The 15795-nt window shown below is 38.6% G+C and overlaps 1 protein-coding gene across 2 annotated transcripts in view; it reads left to right on the top strand.

Moving 5' to 3' along the window:
• The window catches only part of ramp1 (receptor activity modifying protein 1), a 48024-nt gene extending 32574 nt beyond the window's left edge, over window positions 1-15450 (top strand). The window contains exon 3 of one of the 2 annotated variants that reach the window (XM_074694981.1): window positions 13712-15450. In XM_074694981.1, coding sequence (XP_074551082.1) covers window positions 13712-13967 — 256 coding nt within the window. In that variant the 3' untranslated portion in view covers window positions 13968-15450. The remainder of the gene's footprint in view (window positions 1-13711) is intronic. The other variant, XM_074694980.1, reaches the window with a different exon arrangement.
• Window positions 15451-15795: the final 345 nt, after the last annotated feature.

Here is a 15795-nt window from a genome sequence, read left to right as displayed (position 1 = left end):
CACTTTGAAACACTATCAGAAAATTGGGGTTTCATCCAACTATGTCACCGTCAGCTTGAACAAAAGATGCAAGGTTAATTTCGGTAATGGTACCAAGTTTCCTGGACTACTTCAAGCCTTTAATGGTCATTCAATCAGAACTTGCACCAAAAAGTGTTTCCTCAGTAAAATTAATGGTCTGTTTTTACTTTTAAGTGGATAAATTCACTGCTTTCTCAGTGTCTGGATTGAAGAATGAGTTGTCGTTATCTTGCAGGAAACTGAACAATAGCAGTACCACAAGGCTTTATGCTCGGGCCTCTTTTTTTCTGTGCACACAATTCTTCCCATGTTTAAATCATTGTACATGCAGGTGACATACTCAAGGTACTTTTATGATGAATTGAAATCAGCATTTGATTTTTAACTCTAAGCTGTTCAAGTGCATTTTAGGAGCTATTATTGGGATACTTATCTGTTATGATGGCATTATGCATGATAAGCACAATACATAAGCAATTGTAGACTGAATACAAACAGCTTTTTTCCCAATCTGGAAATAACTTCTGAAGTGAAACTCTGCAAGGGCAATCATTTCATTTGAAAGCTCCTGTGTTTTTGTGTTTGTTTTGAAAGGAAAATCATCAACAGTGATGCCTCCATATGACCTTAAAACGCACCAGAGAGAGAAATTTATTTTTTTGAATAGGTATTTCTGATACCTTGAAATGCAGCCACAAGGGTGTGTTGGTTAAAGCCAAACAGTCTTTTGTTTTATTTCACAGCAAAGAATGAAAGACAGCAGGCATTCTTCAACAAGCTATGCCAGCAGCATTTCCTATTACTGTTTGAGATTAAAGTATACTTGCACAAGGCTCTTTACCCCTCCATGGCAAAAAGCCTTCATTGTTTTTCTACTTTCCCCTAAAGGACAGAGTCTGACCTGTTGCTGGTACGCAGCAGTCGTATCAGTAAACAACACATCTCATGAGTTCAGTCTCAAACCTCTAAACGGTGATGACAGAAATGAAAAATTGATTATTATGAAATATTAAAAAGAACAAAAAACAACAGCAGCATCAGTGTAGAAATTCCTTAGGGCAGTAAACATACACAGAAAAAGAAATCACAGTTTCAGGATAATAAAAAAAAGGGTTAGTCCTTAGATTAAAAGGTTCAGTGCTCCTTAAAGGAATTAGAACAGAGGACAAGTTGTTTTCAGCTCTTAGAGTGTTTTATTTAGGATTCTGCAAAATGTAAAGTAAAAAAAAAACATAAACAAACCACAAAAAAGAAAATTTATCTGTGAACATTGTAATGATTGCAATTCATTCACTCCCAGCAGCTGAGGTCTACTTATCTGTTGTCGAGCAGTTCTTTTGCACAACATGCCCAATTCAAGGTCACAAGCTTATCAGCGTACAACAACAGCAACTGTTTTCTGCCTTATTGTTTGCTGTGTGAACAGAACGTTTATAGAAACTGTCAAGCAAATTACCCTGCACACCTCAACAATGGAGGATACAATCCGAAATCAATAAAAATCTCCTGACCACACTGAGATGCTTTGTGGAACCTCTGTGGCTAATTTAACCAAGAAAGAAAGCCTTGTCAGCAATCTTGAAGACTCGAAGGCCGCATCAAAAACACTGATACTTGTCTACACATGCAGAAAAAGAATAGAGCCAGGACAAAAGCAAATACATTTCGGTTGCTTTTGAATAAATTCAGGGGTTGAGGCCAAGTTGACGTCAGTGATGATCAATCAAACCAGCTCTGGATTTGTTTGTGACTCGTTCAATAATGAGTGATGGCTATTGAGGAACACAAGATACATAGCAGATGGGAAATATGACTTGTCTTCAGATGGAAAGACAGATGCTGAGCAGAAAACATCACCATCCTGGTTCAGCTTGAATGATCCACTCAAAAACAATCAATCAAAATTTATTTGTTCATCAACATAATTGTAAATGTGTTACTAATCAAAGCACAAGATTAGGATCTATGTGATGTTTATTAATTTTACTTCTATTGCTAATTCCTAAACCTTCAACATCTTTGAGTATAATTCTGCAATGTGAGATTTCTTCATTGTTAATCAGTTCAAGCTCTTACAGATAAATGAATATGTCAACTGTAATGCTGCTTTTATACAAAACCCACAAAGTTGTGGTAACAAGGAGAAGAGTCTGGTAGGAGAACTTCAACAAGTTGAATTGGCACTATGTGATATGATATAAAAAGTACGAAAGAATACTTTCCAAACCAGTATCTCTATAAGGAAACTGTTTTGTGATGAATGAAACTTCAACTATCAAGCCTCTTTGCTGCAGTCACCAAAGACCTCTTCAGGCAAACAGCCTGAGCAAAAACTCTTATTTTTACACTCACCATGTTTAAACTCAATCTGATATTTTTGCCTTGTGATGAATGTGCCAGAACATCAAAGTATTGTTAACATACAACTTAAAACAACATTACTGCTGTAAGTCATATCAAAGTTTATTTGAATTCATATCAAAAATGGCTTTTAAAGATAAATTGGTAGCTTTTTTCCTTATTCTTGAAGCCTAAGTGGGTGGACTAGCACATGAGCTGCAGAAGAAGGAGCATGAATATAAATGAAACAAAACTTTATTAATGCTACAATCTGAGACATCTTTGGGGGATTTGATTTCATCTGTTAAGAGAGGAACTAAAGTTTTAGATTCTGATGTTAGCACAGGAAAGTACATCACTGATCCTTGACTTGCTCTCCAAACTGATTATAGCTCAGTTAAAGTGTCTGAAGTCCTGTGAGTCCTGAATCTCAGTTAGTTCAAAGAGCTTTCAAGTGTATCAGCTAGTGCCCAAGAGTCAAATCTACACTTCCAGAACATTTTGGTCACAGATATTAAAAATGGAATACATCATTAGACAACATTAGACATTTGACAGCACTTAAGACATCAAGTGTTGAACTCTGACATTGAAAAAACACCCTCTCTGTATCCTCTCCAATTTCTCTGTTGGTGCAATCCGAAACACTTGACTGTGGTAGGGAGTTTTAAAGCCTCAAACAGCATGGTCATTTAATTGTGGAGTGTTTTCTATTTTCATGCACTGTTGCAAAATAAAAAATAAAAAAAAAACACCCAGCAATTTCACAGCATCAGGGTAAAAAAAAAAACTGCCACCAAATCAGCGCGTGTGAACTTTTTTCTCCCATGGTGGAGTAGCTGTAATGAGTCTGCCACCCAAATGTGGAGTATTCCCAAAAAACATTTGTATTACTGCAGCTAGGAGAGTACAGTGAAGCAAACAACCTCCCAGTGCAAAATATGAGCGGTAGAAACTTTGTCTAGACACGGCTAATGTGATCAATGTCTGCATTTGTCAACGTGAGATTTGTTTTTAGTGCTTCAAGGCATCAGAATTTAGTTTTTTTATGTGCTCCACTACAGTGAAACTGAATTTTCTGTCATGTCAACACCTTAATTGATGGGCTGCATACGCCTTGAATAAGTTGTGGGTTTATTTTTGCCACTGAAGAGAAATAAATACGGAAAACTGGAGCTCTACTTCTATTATGATTTGAGAGTTTAGCTGCCCTCAATCCATTTCTTAAAGTCTAAAACCAACAACTTGAGATAATCCTCTGAGCATGAATATTTATAGCCATGCTAGCCATCTCAATCTGTCTGCCAATGTCAACAACTGCTGACTGAGAGCTCATGCAGCAACTAGCCAGGCTTATGACACATCACAGCAGAATAATTTGCCCAATCAATCCAAAAGCCATATTGTATTTCTAATTAATCCTAATTACAGTCTAATTCTTTGCCCTTGTCTGTGTTTTTCATGGGATCATTGTTTAAAAATAGCTCTGCTTCTTGGTTTTATAAGAGGTTTTATCCCCAATGATGTGATTGTTGGAGGCTATTTTGATCAGTCACTCATGCATGTCTGTTTAAAAACCCTTTTGTTAGTGAACTCACATGGTGTTACGTGCAAACCCAAGCCAGAGTAATCCAGTGAGTTCAGCAGCGTGGAAAGCAAATTGAAGTTCACTTTTTGAGGCCGTTGGTGATTAAATGGCTGATTAGTTGGCAATTTGAAATTGATTGTTGTTTGTTTTGACAAAGCTAATGACTGGGCAACATCCAGCATTGGATATGCAAGGGGCTGCAGCTGTTATGCAAGGCATATTTAACAGAGGGAGGAACTTCATATAAATGCTCATCTTATTGAGGATCATTTTTACGTTGGCTTGCTAAGTAGGAGCATACATGACTGATGGGAGAACAAGAAGCAGCTCAGGAGCAAAAGAAATGATTGGGGCTACCCTTGCACCAAAAATTGCTCCAACTTTGAATGGATGGAAAGACAGGTTGATGTTGTCACTTCTTAGCTCACACCTGAGAACCACCGCATTGTCCTCACTTCCTTCTCCTCACCTTGTGGGGAAACATCAGGCCTTGCACCAGTTAGCATTGACATTCTACAGGCTGCTAACAGCTGATTTCACAGGTAAATAATGCAGCCATGGTTACATGTAGGATCACCAGACAAACACAGGAGAAAAAATAGTAAAAATATCACATAAGACAAAACCGGTTTGGTGTCCCTTACTAACAAATGGACCATACAAAATAATGATCCACTTCAAATGCAAAAATTACAAAAACAAGATGAAAAAATTACAAGAAACGGACGAAGAAGACAGAGCTGCTGCAACAGGCAGCCACAACCAACAGGACCTAGCAACAAAAAATATATTAAAAAAATTAAAAGGAGCCCTTAAAGAGGGGGTATTGGGCTTTTTTGTTGGGTATATATTGTCCTTCTGGTACCCCTATAGTAGCAGTAAATAGTTAATTGCTCAGAAGTAAAATCCAGAAAACCCTTTTTCCAATATCTGTCTGAAATGCTTTATTTTAGACACTGTCTCTTTAAGACTTAGAACCCCCTAAAAATCCCTTCCCTCTGATTGGCCAGCCTTTTGGAGGCCTGTCAGGGGCAGAGCTATGTGCAGACCTTGGTCTTAGAGACCCTTCTTGCCAGCATGTCAAGCATTAGGAGATCCTTGTGTGATGACCTCATCATTTTAGCTAGTGTTGTGAGGATCTCATGCTATTTTTTAGAACCCACCACTTTCAGCAGTTTTCAGACATATTCGGGGATTTCTACAACATAAATATTTAGTGGTTTGAAAATCTGCACGTGTGTGGACATCCAGCATTGAACTGCAGTAAGTGTTTGGTGGAATAACTTTTGATCAGTGTGTTTCTACCGAAAAGACAGTGATGTGATTGATCATTTCGGCCTGTTTTGGGGAGTTGGGTGGATAGGATTTTCTGTGTACAGCGTCATCATACATCATCACACCACACAGAGAGGATTTCTCCTGCTTAACAAACCTGATACACTTCCAAATGACAAACTGCTTTGGGACACCAGCTTATCATCTCCTGTTCCAGCCATTTGACATTTGTTTCCTCTGACCACTCTCCGTTGTTTATTCTTGAGCTCTAAACTGCTGCTGCACAGTAGGTGTTATTGACATGACATACTAGCTCCTTGGATATGCAGCCAAAACCTTTAGATCACCCCCTAGGGGAGTGGATCTTAATATGTGGCAGAATTACATTCATTGTGGTGGGACTGTTTATTTAGACTGATGTATGGAAGGGAGAAGATTTTTGATAGTAACCACACTGGCTGTCACGCTTTTGCTTCGTATCTGCTGCTAGAAAAGGAGAAAATGCTGCTCAGTTCTCAGTCAACAAAATGATCGTGTCCTTTTCCTTCTTTTTTCATTTTCCTGTAGAGACAGCTCCCCCATCGCCTTATCATCTTCCCTCTCCTGCAGTGTTGGCTTGTACCAGATTGGAAAACTGCAGCGTGGTATTAACAGAGTAAATACACTGCAGCCCTTAGAGAAATACAGAATAAGAGGTGTTTTCCTGATCTAATTGAGCCATCCTCTTGTTCAAAGCCTTTGCATCGATACTGCAAACATTCACTTCACTTCGACGACTCACTGACCATACTGGAGTATGCTCCATTATGGTTCTACAGCAGAATAGACAAACAAGCAAGGGCCTAACAGGTTTTTGTATTTACTATTTGTGAAATGCACTGGTTGGTAGATGAAACAGAAAGACAAAGAAAAGGGGTTATTTCTCTATGCGAAATAACTTGCATTGTTTAATGTTTGCCATGACAGATTGAGGATCGTACTTACAATGCAATACAAGAGCTACTAGTCCATCAAAGGCCACCGTCATTTCATTGGTGGATGGAATGAGCAAGGTAGTGTTTCACTGCTTGACATGACTAATTACAGCCATTTCTGCACAGAAGTCCTCTTTCATTGGAGGACCATCCCTCCATTTTCAGCAATGATGCTTCAGAAACAAGAGCTTAACTATTTGTAAATGCCAGTAAATGACATTTGTAGATACTTTGCTAAATGGTGTGAAACAACCAGGCTGCAGCATCTAAGTTTGTTTATGTGTCCGACTCAGCTCTCAGTACAAAGAGAACAAATATTTACATTGTATAAATGTGTACACCCAGTTACAGTGGCAAATTCATACCCTAATAGTGTATACACAAGCTGCACTAACACAAACATACATACAGAAAAATGCAATTATTCAGACATGCACACAAGTCAGAAAACAGACACACATCAAAGTTCAGTCCGCTCACATGGAGATGTTTATAGATTTGATTTCGAAGAAAAATCAGGGAGAAGTTTGTGGGGAACATTGAAAATGTTTTTGTCTGTCTCGGGAACAAAAACAAAAGGGAAAAAAACACCATATGAGAAAAAAAGAATCTTTCAAGATTTTCCTTTCATGTAGGAAAACAGCAGCATTACACACACACACACACACACACACACACACACACACACACACACACACACACACACACATTGGAAAATACTCAGATGTTCAGTATCCTCCAGAGAAGAATGGTTGTAGGAGTTTTGCAGACTCACAAAGTAAAAGGGAAAACAATGTGTGATGTGCTCTACGGTGATGATTGACCTGTTTCATTCTATTTTTTCATTGTTTGAGGGTTTATTGGCTTTCAAAAAGAGGAATCCTTTTCTTTCAACTCTGATGTGATCTCTCTGCAACATGGGACTGTTGTAACAATGAAGACAAAAAATAGAAGCATGAGGTTTATATCAGTTCCAGCAGTCAGTGATTCAAAATTTAAGATTAAGAGATGTTGAGCAACAGGGCCACCAGGCCATTTTGAAAAATACTGAATACTGAGTGATTTATTTTTCTGATATACTGATGTGTTTCTGTAGGTTTTGTCATTTTTTATTATTATATGTTTAGAATCTACTCCTCTGATATTGAAGAAAGTATATGATGATCAAAATACTAAATCATTTTGTATCAATCTGACCTTTTTTTTTTATCTCTGGTTATTCTATTGTTACACCTATTCCACACACCCCGGCACTAGTGTTATTATGTTTCGCAGGTAATGATGGTGGAACTCCCTATGAGTGCTCTTGCAGAGCTGCAGAGTGTGATTCCAGTTTTTCTTTGAAAAATGCACTTTTGAATGAAGTTTTTTTTAAATTGTTTTCCTAATTGCGATGTTTGGGGGAAAAAAAGATGTATTATGATCAGAGTATACTGCTGGGCTGTTGTGAATGTGTGAACACTGGGCTGAGTAACAGCATTCCTAAAATATTTGGCTCTCTGTTGCATGTCGTTCCTCATAATGTTTTCCAAGTTTCTTACTATAAACATTGTTTTCTCTTTGAATGGAAAACATTAAAAACAAAAAAATTGTAAATATAATCTGAAAACAGCCAAAAAAAAAACTTACCCTACTTATTGCATAAGAGAGTTGCTTTTTTCACACCAGTTCACAGTCTCCTCACAGCCTCGCAGCACAGCACAACCCTGGAGATGTTCGCCACTCAGATGCTAATCTCAAAGAGAGTTTTAACACTGCTAAAAATAAACTGCTCTTAAATATAACATGACTCAGAGGTTGTGAGGGGGTCAATAGAAAACAGAGCAGACTTCAAGGGGGCTCCCGAATGACATCAGGCTGTTACAGACCTACAAAAACATGACTTATTGAAAGCACGCAGAGGAGGAGAGGTGACGGGATGATACCAGTACTTTTTTAGAGGTGGTGTGAAAGGTTTCCACCCACACTCCTATACACCAGATTAGGTTTTTGTGAGACTCTATTTAGAAGGCAGTTGCGCAAAATGCTAAAATTAGGGACTCATTTCCAAGTTGCTCAAGCCTAAGTTTTAACAAGGACTAACAAACTAATCTAAAAGTCTGGGGGAAAAAAAACAACCTTACAGGATCAGTAAGTCTGTGAAAAAGCAGTGTTGAGTGTAGCTAACATTAGCAGAAGTAGCACCCCCAGCCTTTCACTCACACATCCCTAGCTTTACACCCATAACTGTACTAAAAAAAGGTCTATTTTTATAGCCACCTTTTGAACCAAGGGTGTAAAAAATGAAAGCTATGTATCAGTGAATAAAGTCACACCATCCATCTTCCTTCACACGTCTACCCTACCTCACTCTGTGGGTGTCTTTTAAGTCACTGGAGCAGCTTTCTATCTGTGTCTGTTTGTTTATTCAAACTGTTCTACAAAGTCAACAGATTAAACTATTTATAAGCGCCTGGCTCTGCATCATACTGTCAGTCATCCTTTGTATATGGGCTGGTTTCATAATACATAAAAACAGTCAATTATGCTGCAGGCTTTTCACTCTCCATCTGTCATCTATGTTTACCTCTTTTTAAGTCATGTTTGTTTTCTCTTCCATATTATCTTCCACTGATCATGAGGGGGAAATGACTTAATTTTCTAACCACACGCATAAAAACAAAGTATTGCTGTGAAAATATCTCATTAACATGCTAGGTATCTACCAGTAGGTCCTTTCTGATGATTAAGTTATATGCACAGTCTGGGAAATCATTTCCGAACATCATTACACAAGCTCAAACTCTTTTAACATCCTCTTGTTTTAGGACCCATGCTGCGTACTTCATCTCCCACACACTTTTACAAAACAAAATCCAAAACACTTGACGTGAGAGTGGGCACTGAGTCACGCACACACTCGACCACACACATTTTGTTATTGTTTTGTGAAATCTGTCGCCTCTGATAGGAAAGTGATAAAAAAGGAAAACCCCATCACAGCTGCAAAACTGAGCATCCAGCAAGGGCATGAGTGTGTGATGGACTGCGCAGTTTGCTGAATAAAAGATGGTGAGAATGTCACATAGAGAGGATTCTGCCAATGGCAGGCCACCGGGCTTTGAGTTTAAATGATCATATATGAAGATAAGTCCCTCGCTGGCTTGTTGTATGAGGTTCTCTTCCACTAGATATGAGGCTGAGTTTTGAATATCAGAAATTTAATCACTATTTAAAGGCCCCCCCTCCACCCAAACACATCTAAGCCAGGACCACGTTTCAATCACAGGCATGTCTACAAAATAGTACACTCTAAATGTCATCATTTGATTTGTTGGTAGACTTACAGCAAGAGTGATAAACAAAACAAAATATGACCACTCCTTTCTTCCCTGCAGTCAGCTTCAAAATGTCTGCATTTCTTTTCTGATCCACCTCCATGTTTTGTGCAAAAGAGAACACTTTGGCCTTTAAACAGTAGAAAGCCCACTGGGGTTATCAGATTAAAACTGAAGCAAAAAGAAACTATTTGAACAAGCAGACCATGTATGAAAGTGTGCCATGTCTTTGTTGAAAGAAGATGAGTCATCTACGTCAGCCTCGATCTTCCAAGCTAAGATGGAAAATTCATCCAGTTCAGGGAGAAGTGCTCGAGATGTACCCCAAGAATAAGTGGTGCAAAATAAATATTAAGTGTATGAATATATTAGGGCATCTGGCTTGCTAAGTAAACATTGTGAAGCCTGGTGATACATAAAGCAATCCCAAAGCTCCACTGAATTCTGGTTTCATCTTTCCATCCTTTGAACTGTTTAAATTTTATATCTGCAACAAAGCACACCTTAAATATTCTCATCTTGCATCTTAAGCAGGCAGGGGTTATCCTGTTGTTGGGGTATATTGTTGTTCCCTCTGAGAAAACAAAGGAACTGTGCTAATAACTCAGCCCTCATTGCTAAGCTCTTTGAAACCTCTTATTCTTTTAAGCTTTCAAAAGACAGACATTCAAAAAGGCTCTGTGTCACTGCACTACTAATTGTGACTCTACAAATCCTCAAGTTGGACCCTTAAGCATGCAATTGAAGGCCACCATGTGTGGTTATACCACTCTTCATGGCACTTAATAGGGAAAGGAAGAACAGCTCCAGAACTCAGCAAGAGCGACCAAAATGGAAATTAAATATTACACACTCCTCCTGACTGCCTCATTTAGGGTTTCCTGTCTTACCTCTGCCGCCAAGTCTGTATTTCTTTCTTCATTATGGGCAATTCATGAATAATGCATGCAAGATCCTGCAGGCAGAAAAATACACACTCTCATCCTGTGGTCTCAACAGAGAAGATATTTGCTAATAGCAAGTTATCAGCGAACAAAAACAGAGAATGTCTTCATGACTTCAGCCGCAGTGAAAACAAAGCAGATACCTCTGCTTAGTTATTTATAATATAACCACTAGTATTAGCTCAATCAAAACTATTCTATAACTGTAACTTTACACATCATCTTGGGAAGGAACTGCAACAGCTAAATAACAAGGAGGCATAAAACCAGTTTGACTGTGCTTTGCCTTTTTACTGACACATCTTGAAGTTACTTTATTCTGTGGGCAGATAGCAAAGAATTAAACAAAGCGTTTGTGTTGTTGTGAGCTTCATTAAGAAGACTTGACTTGGTTAAAATATATACAAGTAAACTGGTGTATAGTCACAGTTGTGACCACTACACTGAACTTGTCCTGAATTGCCTTTAAAATTTCACCTTTAGATGTTTCACTAATAGCTAAACATATTCATTTTACTTTCCCATATCTTCCACTGATTCTAATTATGTGAAATAAATCATAGGTAGCTGTGGCTCAGTGGTAGAGTCAATGTCTCTCAATCGTAAGGTTGGAAGCAGCTTGAAGTCACACCAAAGAGTCTTTAGCCGAGACACTGAAACCCAAATCTTTCCCGCTGTTGGTGTGTGTTTAAGGTTATCTAATACTGATGGTGCCTTCATGTAGCTGTCTTTGCTATCAGTGTGTGAGTTATGTGTGAATATGATTAGCTGTGTATTAGCTCTGAGTGGTCAAAATGTCTAGAAAGGAGCTGTACGTGTACAAGTCTGTCTAACATTTACTATCCCTGATGTACACTGACACTCAACCATCTCATGATATGGTCATCCGTACTTACTGCTGGTTAGCTTTATTATATATTTTTTACTGTATGTAAGAAAGATAAAATCTGAAAAATTGTGTGGCTATAATAAATGAAAATTGAAAAATATGAAAAGCTTAAAAGCTGCTATTACGCTGTATTATTACATCTTTGATTTGAATATTAATTGGGTTGGAACAAATGTGCAACTTCCTAGAAATAAATTAATGTTGATTGGTCTAACTGTTTTTTTTTTTAAATAAACCTTTTAACATTGATGACCTATTAGCCACTGCAGAAAGGCCATATTAATATTACTAAGCAGTTGGTCCAGGAACAGCGAGTACAGCTGTATTGTGAGATTCTTTTGTTGGCCTGATATTTTCTGGCACATGGCTTCGGTGAACTCTGTTGGACTATAACTGGTAGCTTAGCTTACTACACTTTCTAAAAATAAAACTGCCTTATTAAACTGCTTTATTTTGTGGGACACAACTGTTCACACACTGTGTTGGAAGCTTCAGATTGTCATATTTCATTTCTCAAGCTACCTGAGGTGAGCTAGCACCTCACACAACACCTCTTTGTGTGTTCACCCCCCACTGCCTCCCTTGAATGACTCATAGGCAGCCTCAGTGTCCTCAGTGCCGTTAGATCAGAAGCAGGACCAGAACCTTTTTTTCTCGTTCGCCCCATGACTAATTTGTACATCTTCAAGGGGAAAAAAGCAAAGGAAGGAAGTACAAACTCAGACAAAGTGAACTTTCCACCCGGAAAAAAACCACAGCGTTCTGCAGCACTGGTCCCACGCCAAGCAGCCCTGAGCTGTTTACATCTAAAAACTTCCACAAAGAGAGAGCCGCTGTCGTGGTGCTGCATCAAAAGCTGTTTAAATATTAACCAGACTGAGCTTTGCAGATGAGAAGTGACAAGCAGAGCAGAAATTTCACAAGAGACTTGGTTTGGATATTAAAGCTGTTCTATTTTTTTTCTTTTTAATTAAATAGAGGGTCAAGTGATTACAAGGAATGAGAAATGAGTCATTAGAAGTGAGACGCCCTGAGAGACCTTATGTTCAGTTCCCTTCAGATTAACAGAGCATTAAAGTGTATTTTGGGGTTTACAGTTTAACAGTTTTATGGTTTTACTCTTTCTTAGAGCTCTCATTAACCCAATTTTTAGCAACAGCAGGCAAGCTCTGACGAACCCATTGTACGCCACCTGCCCAAAGCTGAAACACATGAAGTCAGCGACAAGCTGGTAAACAGAAGAGACCATTAGTTGCTGATGACATTTCCCTCAGTATTTCATGGAGAGTGAGACATCAGCGTGAACAGGTCAGGTTTCTGAAGACAAAACTAAATTGTTGCTAACAGTAGTCTTGTAAGATAGCAAGTATTTTCTAGCTAACTAAGTCAAATGAGTTGGCCAGAGAAAAAAACAAAAGACATGTCAGTTCATGTTAGAACTATGTAAACAAAAAGTTAAATTAAGGTGACAAAAATTGCAAGAGCACTGAAAAAGAGGAAGTTCAATCAGATTTAGATTTAGTGACCTCAGGTTTCATGTCACTAAAGTTTAGATTGATTTTTCTGACATCTACGTTTTGCAGTTTTATTTTTTTCTGCTTTGTTGTCTTCAAACTGGAGTGTTCATGAATGACTCGTCTTTTTTGAGAAACCCCAAAATAGTCAGATAATGAAATAACATATTTAAATATACAAATTTCCTCTTTTTTTTTTTTTTTTTTTTTAAGGAATAATTATAGCCAATGCTGGTTATTGCAGCAGCCCTAATAGGTGCTAATTGCTGCCTGGACCTCAACACTAAATGTGTGTTATGATGCAGCTGACCTTAATTTGCAGTTACAGTGTCCACTGTGTGCTCAGTCATAATCATGGGTCATTACATCTATTATGGCCACGTGAGCCCCAGTGATTCAATGACCGCAGCAGCACACACATGGTCTGTTCAATGTACTTCAAAAATACTGAAGCATCACTTCTTGATGCTTTTTGGGGGGTTACCAAATTCACACTGTAATCAAAGGTCTTGCACTTTTGGCTTCTTTATCAACCAAGAGTTCCTGAGGAGCTGAAGTATGTTTTTGCATCAGGTTACATTTGCTTCTTGTGGTTTTTCTGGGTAATTGTTTTTAAACTTTGCATTTTTATTTCAGATTTTTCTAGTTATCTGAACTTAAGCCCTCGTCTTAATTCCCTTGCCCAAAACTGTGAGACTGTAAGTGATCATCATAAAGCCTTGCGGTTGGAAAGATGAGAACTGGAAGGTTGAATAAAAGTGAAACATTTTCTGTAACTTTATCAAATCTTGTGCAAACCTTTTGTACAGCTTCTCATACTTTTTTTTTCTTTGTGTCCCCTACATACAGACTCTACGGCGAGCTGACAAACTGCACACACATGGTGGCAGGGAGGTTAGACTGCTACTGGCCCAACCGACTGGTTGACGAATTCTTCATCCGAGTTCACAAGCAGTACTTCCATGACTGCTCCATGTCTGGACGGCTTCTCAGGGACCCGCCTAACCGGATCCTTGGCCCCTTTATTGTAGTGCCCATCCTGGTCACACTACTCATGACCGCCCTGGTGGTTTGGAGGAGCAAACGCAGTGAGGGGATCGTGTAGGAGGTGATGGGTTTTAAATAAAAGAACCACCGACTCTTACTTGGAGGGGGAGGAGAAATGAATGACTGAGACACTGATATTATCCACTGATATTCCAGCAGTCTGATAAGGATTCAAATAACTTGTGAGTCTGTCAAGTTCGATGTGGAGTGAGGTGTAACTGGTGGACAAGATTGTGAATACAAATATCTATTGATAAAAACTGTTTCAAGGGATTTTCATTGTTGGACTGCACAACTTCTACCAAGAAACTTTCTTCTACTTTCAATGGTCAATACCAATGCAGAAATTAAATTAACAGTCCCAAAAGACATATTTTACTCAATGAAAAACAGCACAGCTACAGCAACCTCTGTCAGGGAACCCAGGTCTATCAGACAAACTCTTCATATTCATAACATGTACGATATGAAATGAGTCCATAAGAGTGTATGTTACTCACTCAAGGCCACAGAACTAAATCGTTGAATTTATTTCTCCATGGATGCAAAGATTCTAACAGATTTATTGTGTTGTTATTGTATAATATTTATGCATATATTCTGAGTCATGCTTATTGTAACATTGTCTTTAGAGGAAATAGAGTGTGATTTTGTTAAATGTCCTCCTTTTGTTCATATACGACACCCTTGCCTCATGTCCTTGATGTCTTGGCACACATACGGTTAAAAAACAGAGCTGAGATTCCATAGCACAATGCACGCAGCACCAGCAAGAGAAGAGCAGCAGATAACGATGGGACGGAGGAAAGGATGACAGATGAGGAGGGTGCTGGTAAAGAACAGGGGAATCTCGTTGCAGAGGTTTCCCAATTTGGGAGAGTTATGGTGGTGCATTCTGCTGCTGCTGGCCTCTATCACAGAGGAAACTACAATGAAGGAATGGCAGCAAAAATCAGGTGCATGAAAGTAATACACACCATGAAGGCAGAGGATTGTGGAGATGATAATAACCAAAATGATCACATTCTTAGTAATGTTCCTCAACAAAAGATCTGTTTCCTCTTCCATAGTAAAGTACATTATCCCCGCAATTACTACATTCCTAGCATCTGATAGAAAAGGTGTAAAACGAGAACAAGGTGCTGAAAAATCCAGTGGAGTCTAACAATGGAAAATAAAAGGAAACGGGTTCAATACTCTCTTCTCTGGTCATAGCCTAAAGCACACTGTGTATCCTAGACTTCATTTTTCTATTGATTTTAATCTTCAAGTGCGGAAGAGTGTGCAGTGTAACCTGTTTCCTCATTGATATTTTTGAATGTTCTTTTTTTTTCTTTATAGATTCATTGGCCTGTACCCTTCCTGTCAGCAAAAACACACTTTATAAAACACCCACACTCGCCCAACATGATCTTACTTTGTTATGTGTGCCAAAAGCTCTTTGAATAAACAGAGGCTAACGTTTGCTTTTAAAAGTCTAATTTTCTGTTGGAGTGACTTCAGTTGGTTACATTTTAAAATCTGTGATCATGAAGAAAAGTTGAATAAAATGTCTGATTAACATGTCTGCTAGTCTGGGGACTGGTGATGTTTTTTTTTCCTCAAGGTTTTTACACGCTTTGTGTTAGTTAATAAACAATTTCTTACAGCACAACATGGGGCTAATTTGAAATACAGTTAAAGCAAACACAACCTAAGTCCTTCTAGTCCTAAACTCAGTTTGAAGCATTAAAGCAGATGTTCTTTGAGGTGGCAGTGGCTCAGTCTGTAGGGACTTGGTTTGGTGGTCGGAGGGTCGCTGGTCAAGCCCAGGCGAGGACCAAGATTGGGAATTGGACTGATAGCTGGGGAGGTGTTGGCTTACATTCCTGAGCACTGTCGGGTGC

This window comes from Halichoeres trimaculatus, unplaced genomic scaffold, assembly GCF_033239565.1.
Source record: "Halichoeres trimaculatus isolate MK-OKI-2021-1 unplaced genomic scaffold, fHalTri1.1 fHalTri1_scaffold_19, whole genome shotgun sequence".
Lineage (NCBI taxonomy): Eukaryota > Metazoa > Chordata > Actinopteri > Labriformes > Labridae > Halichoeres > Halichoeres trimaculatus.
This window is presented reverse-complemented; position numbering and strand designations above follow the sequence as displayed.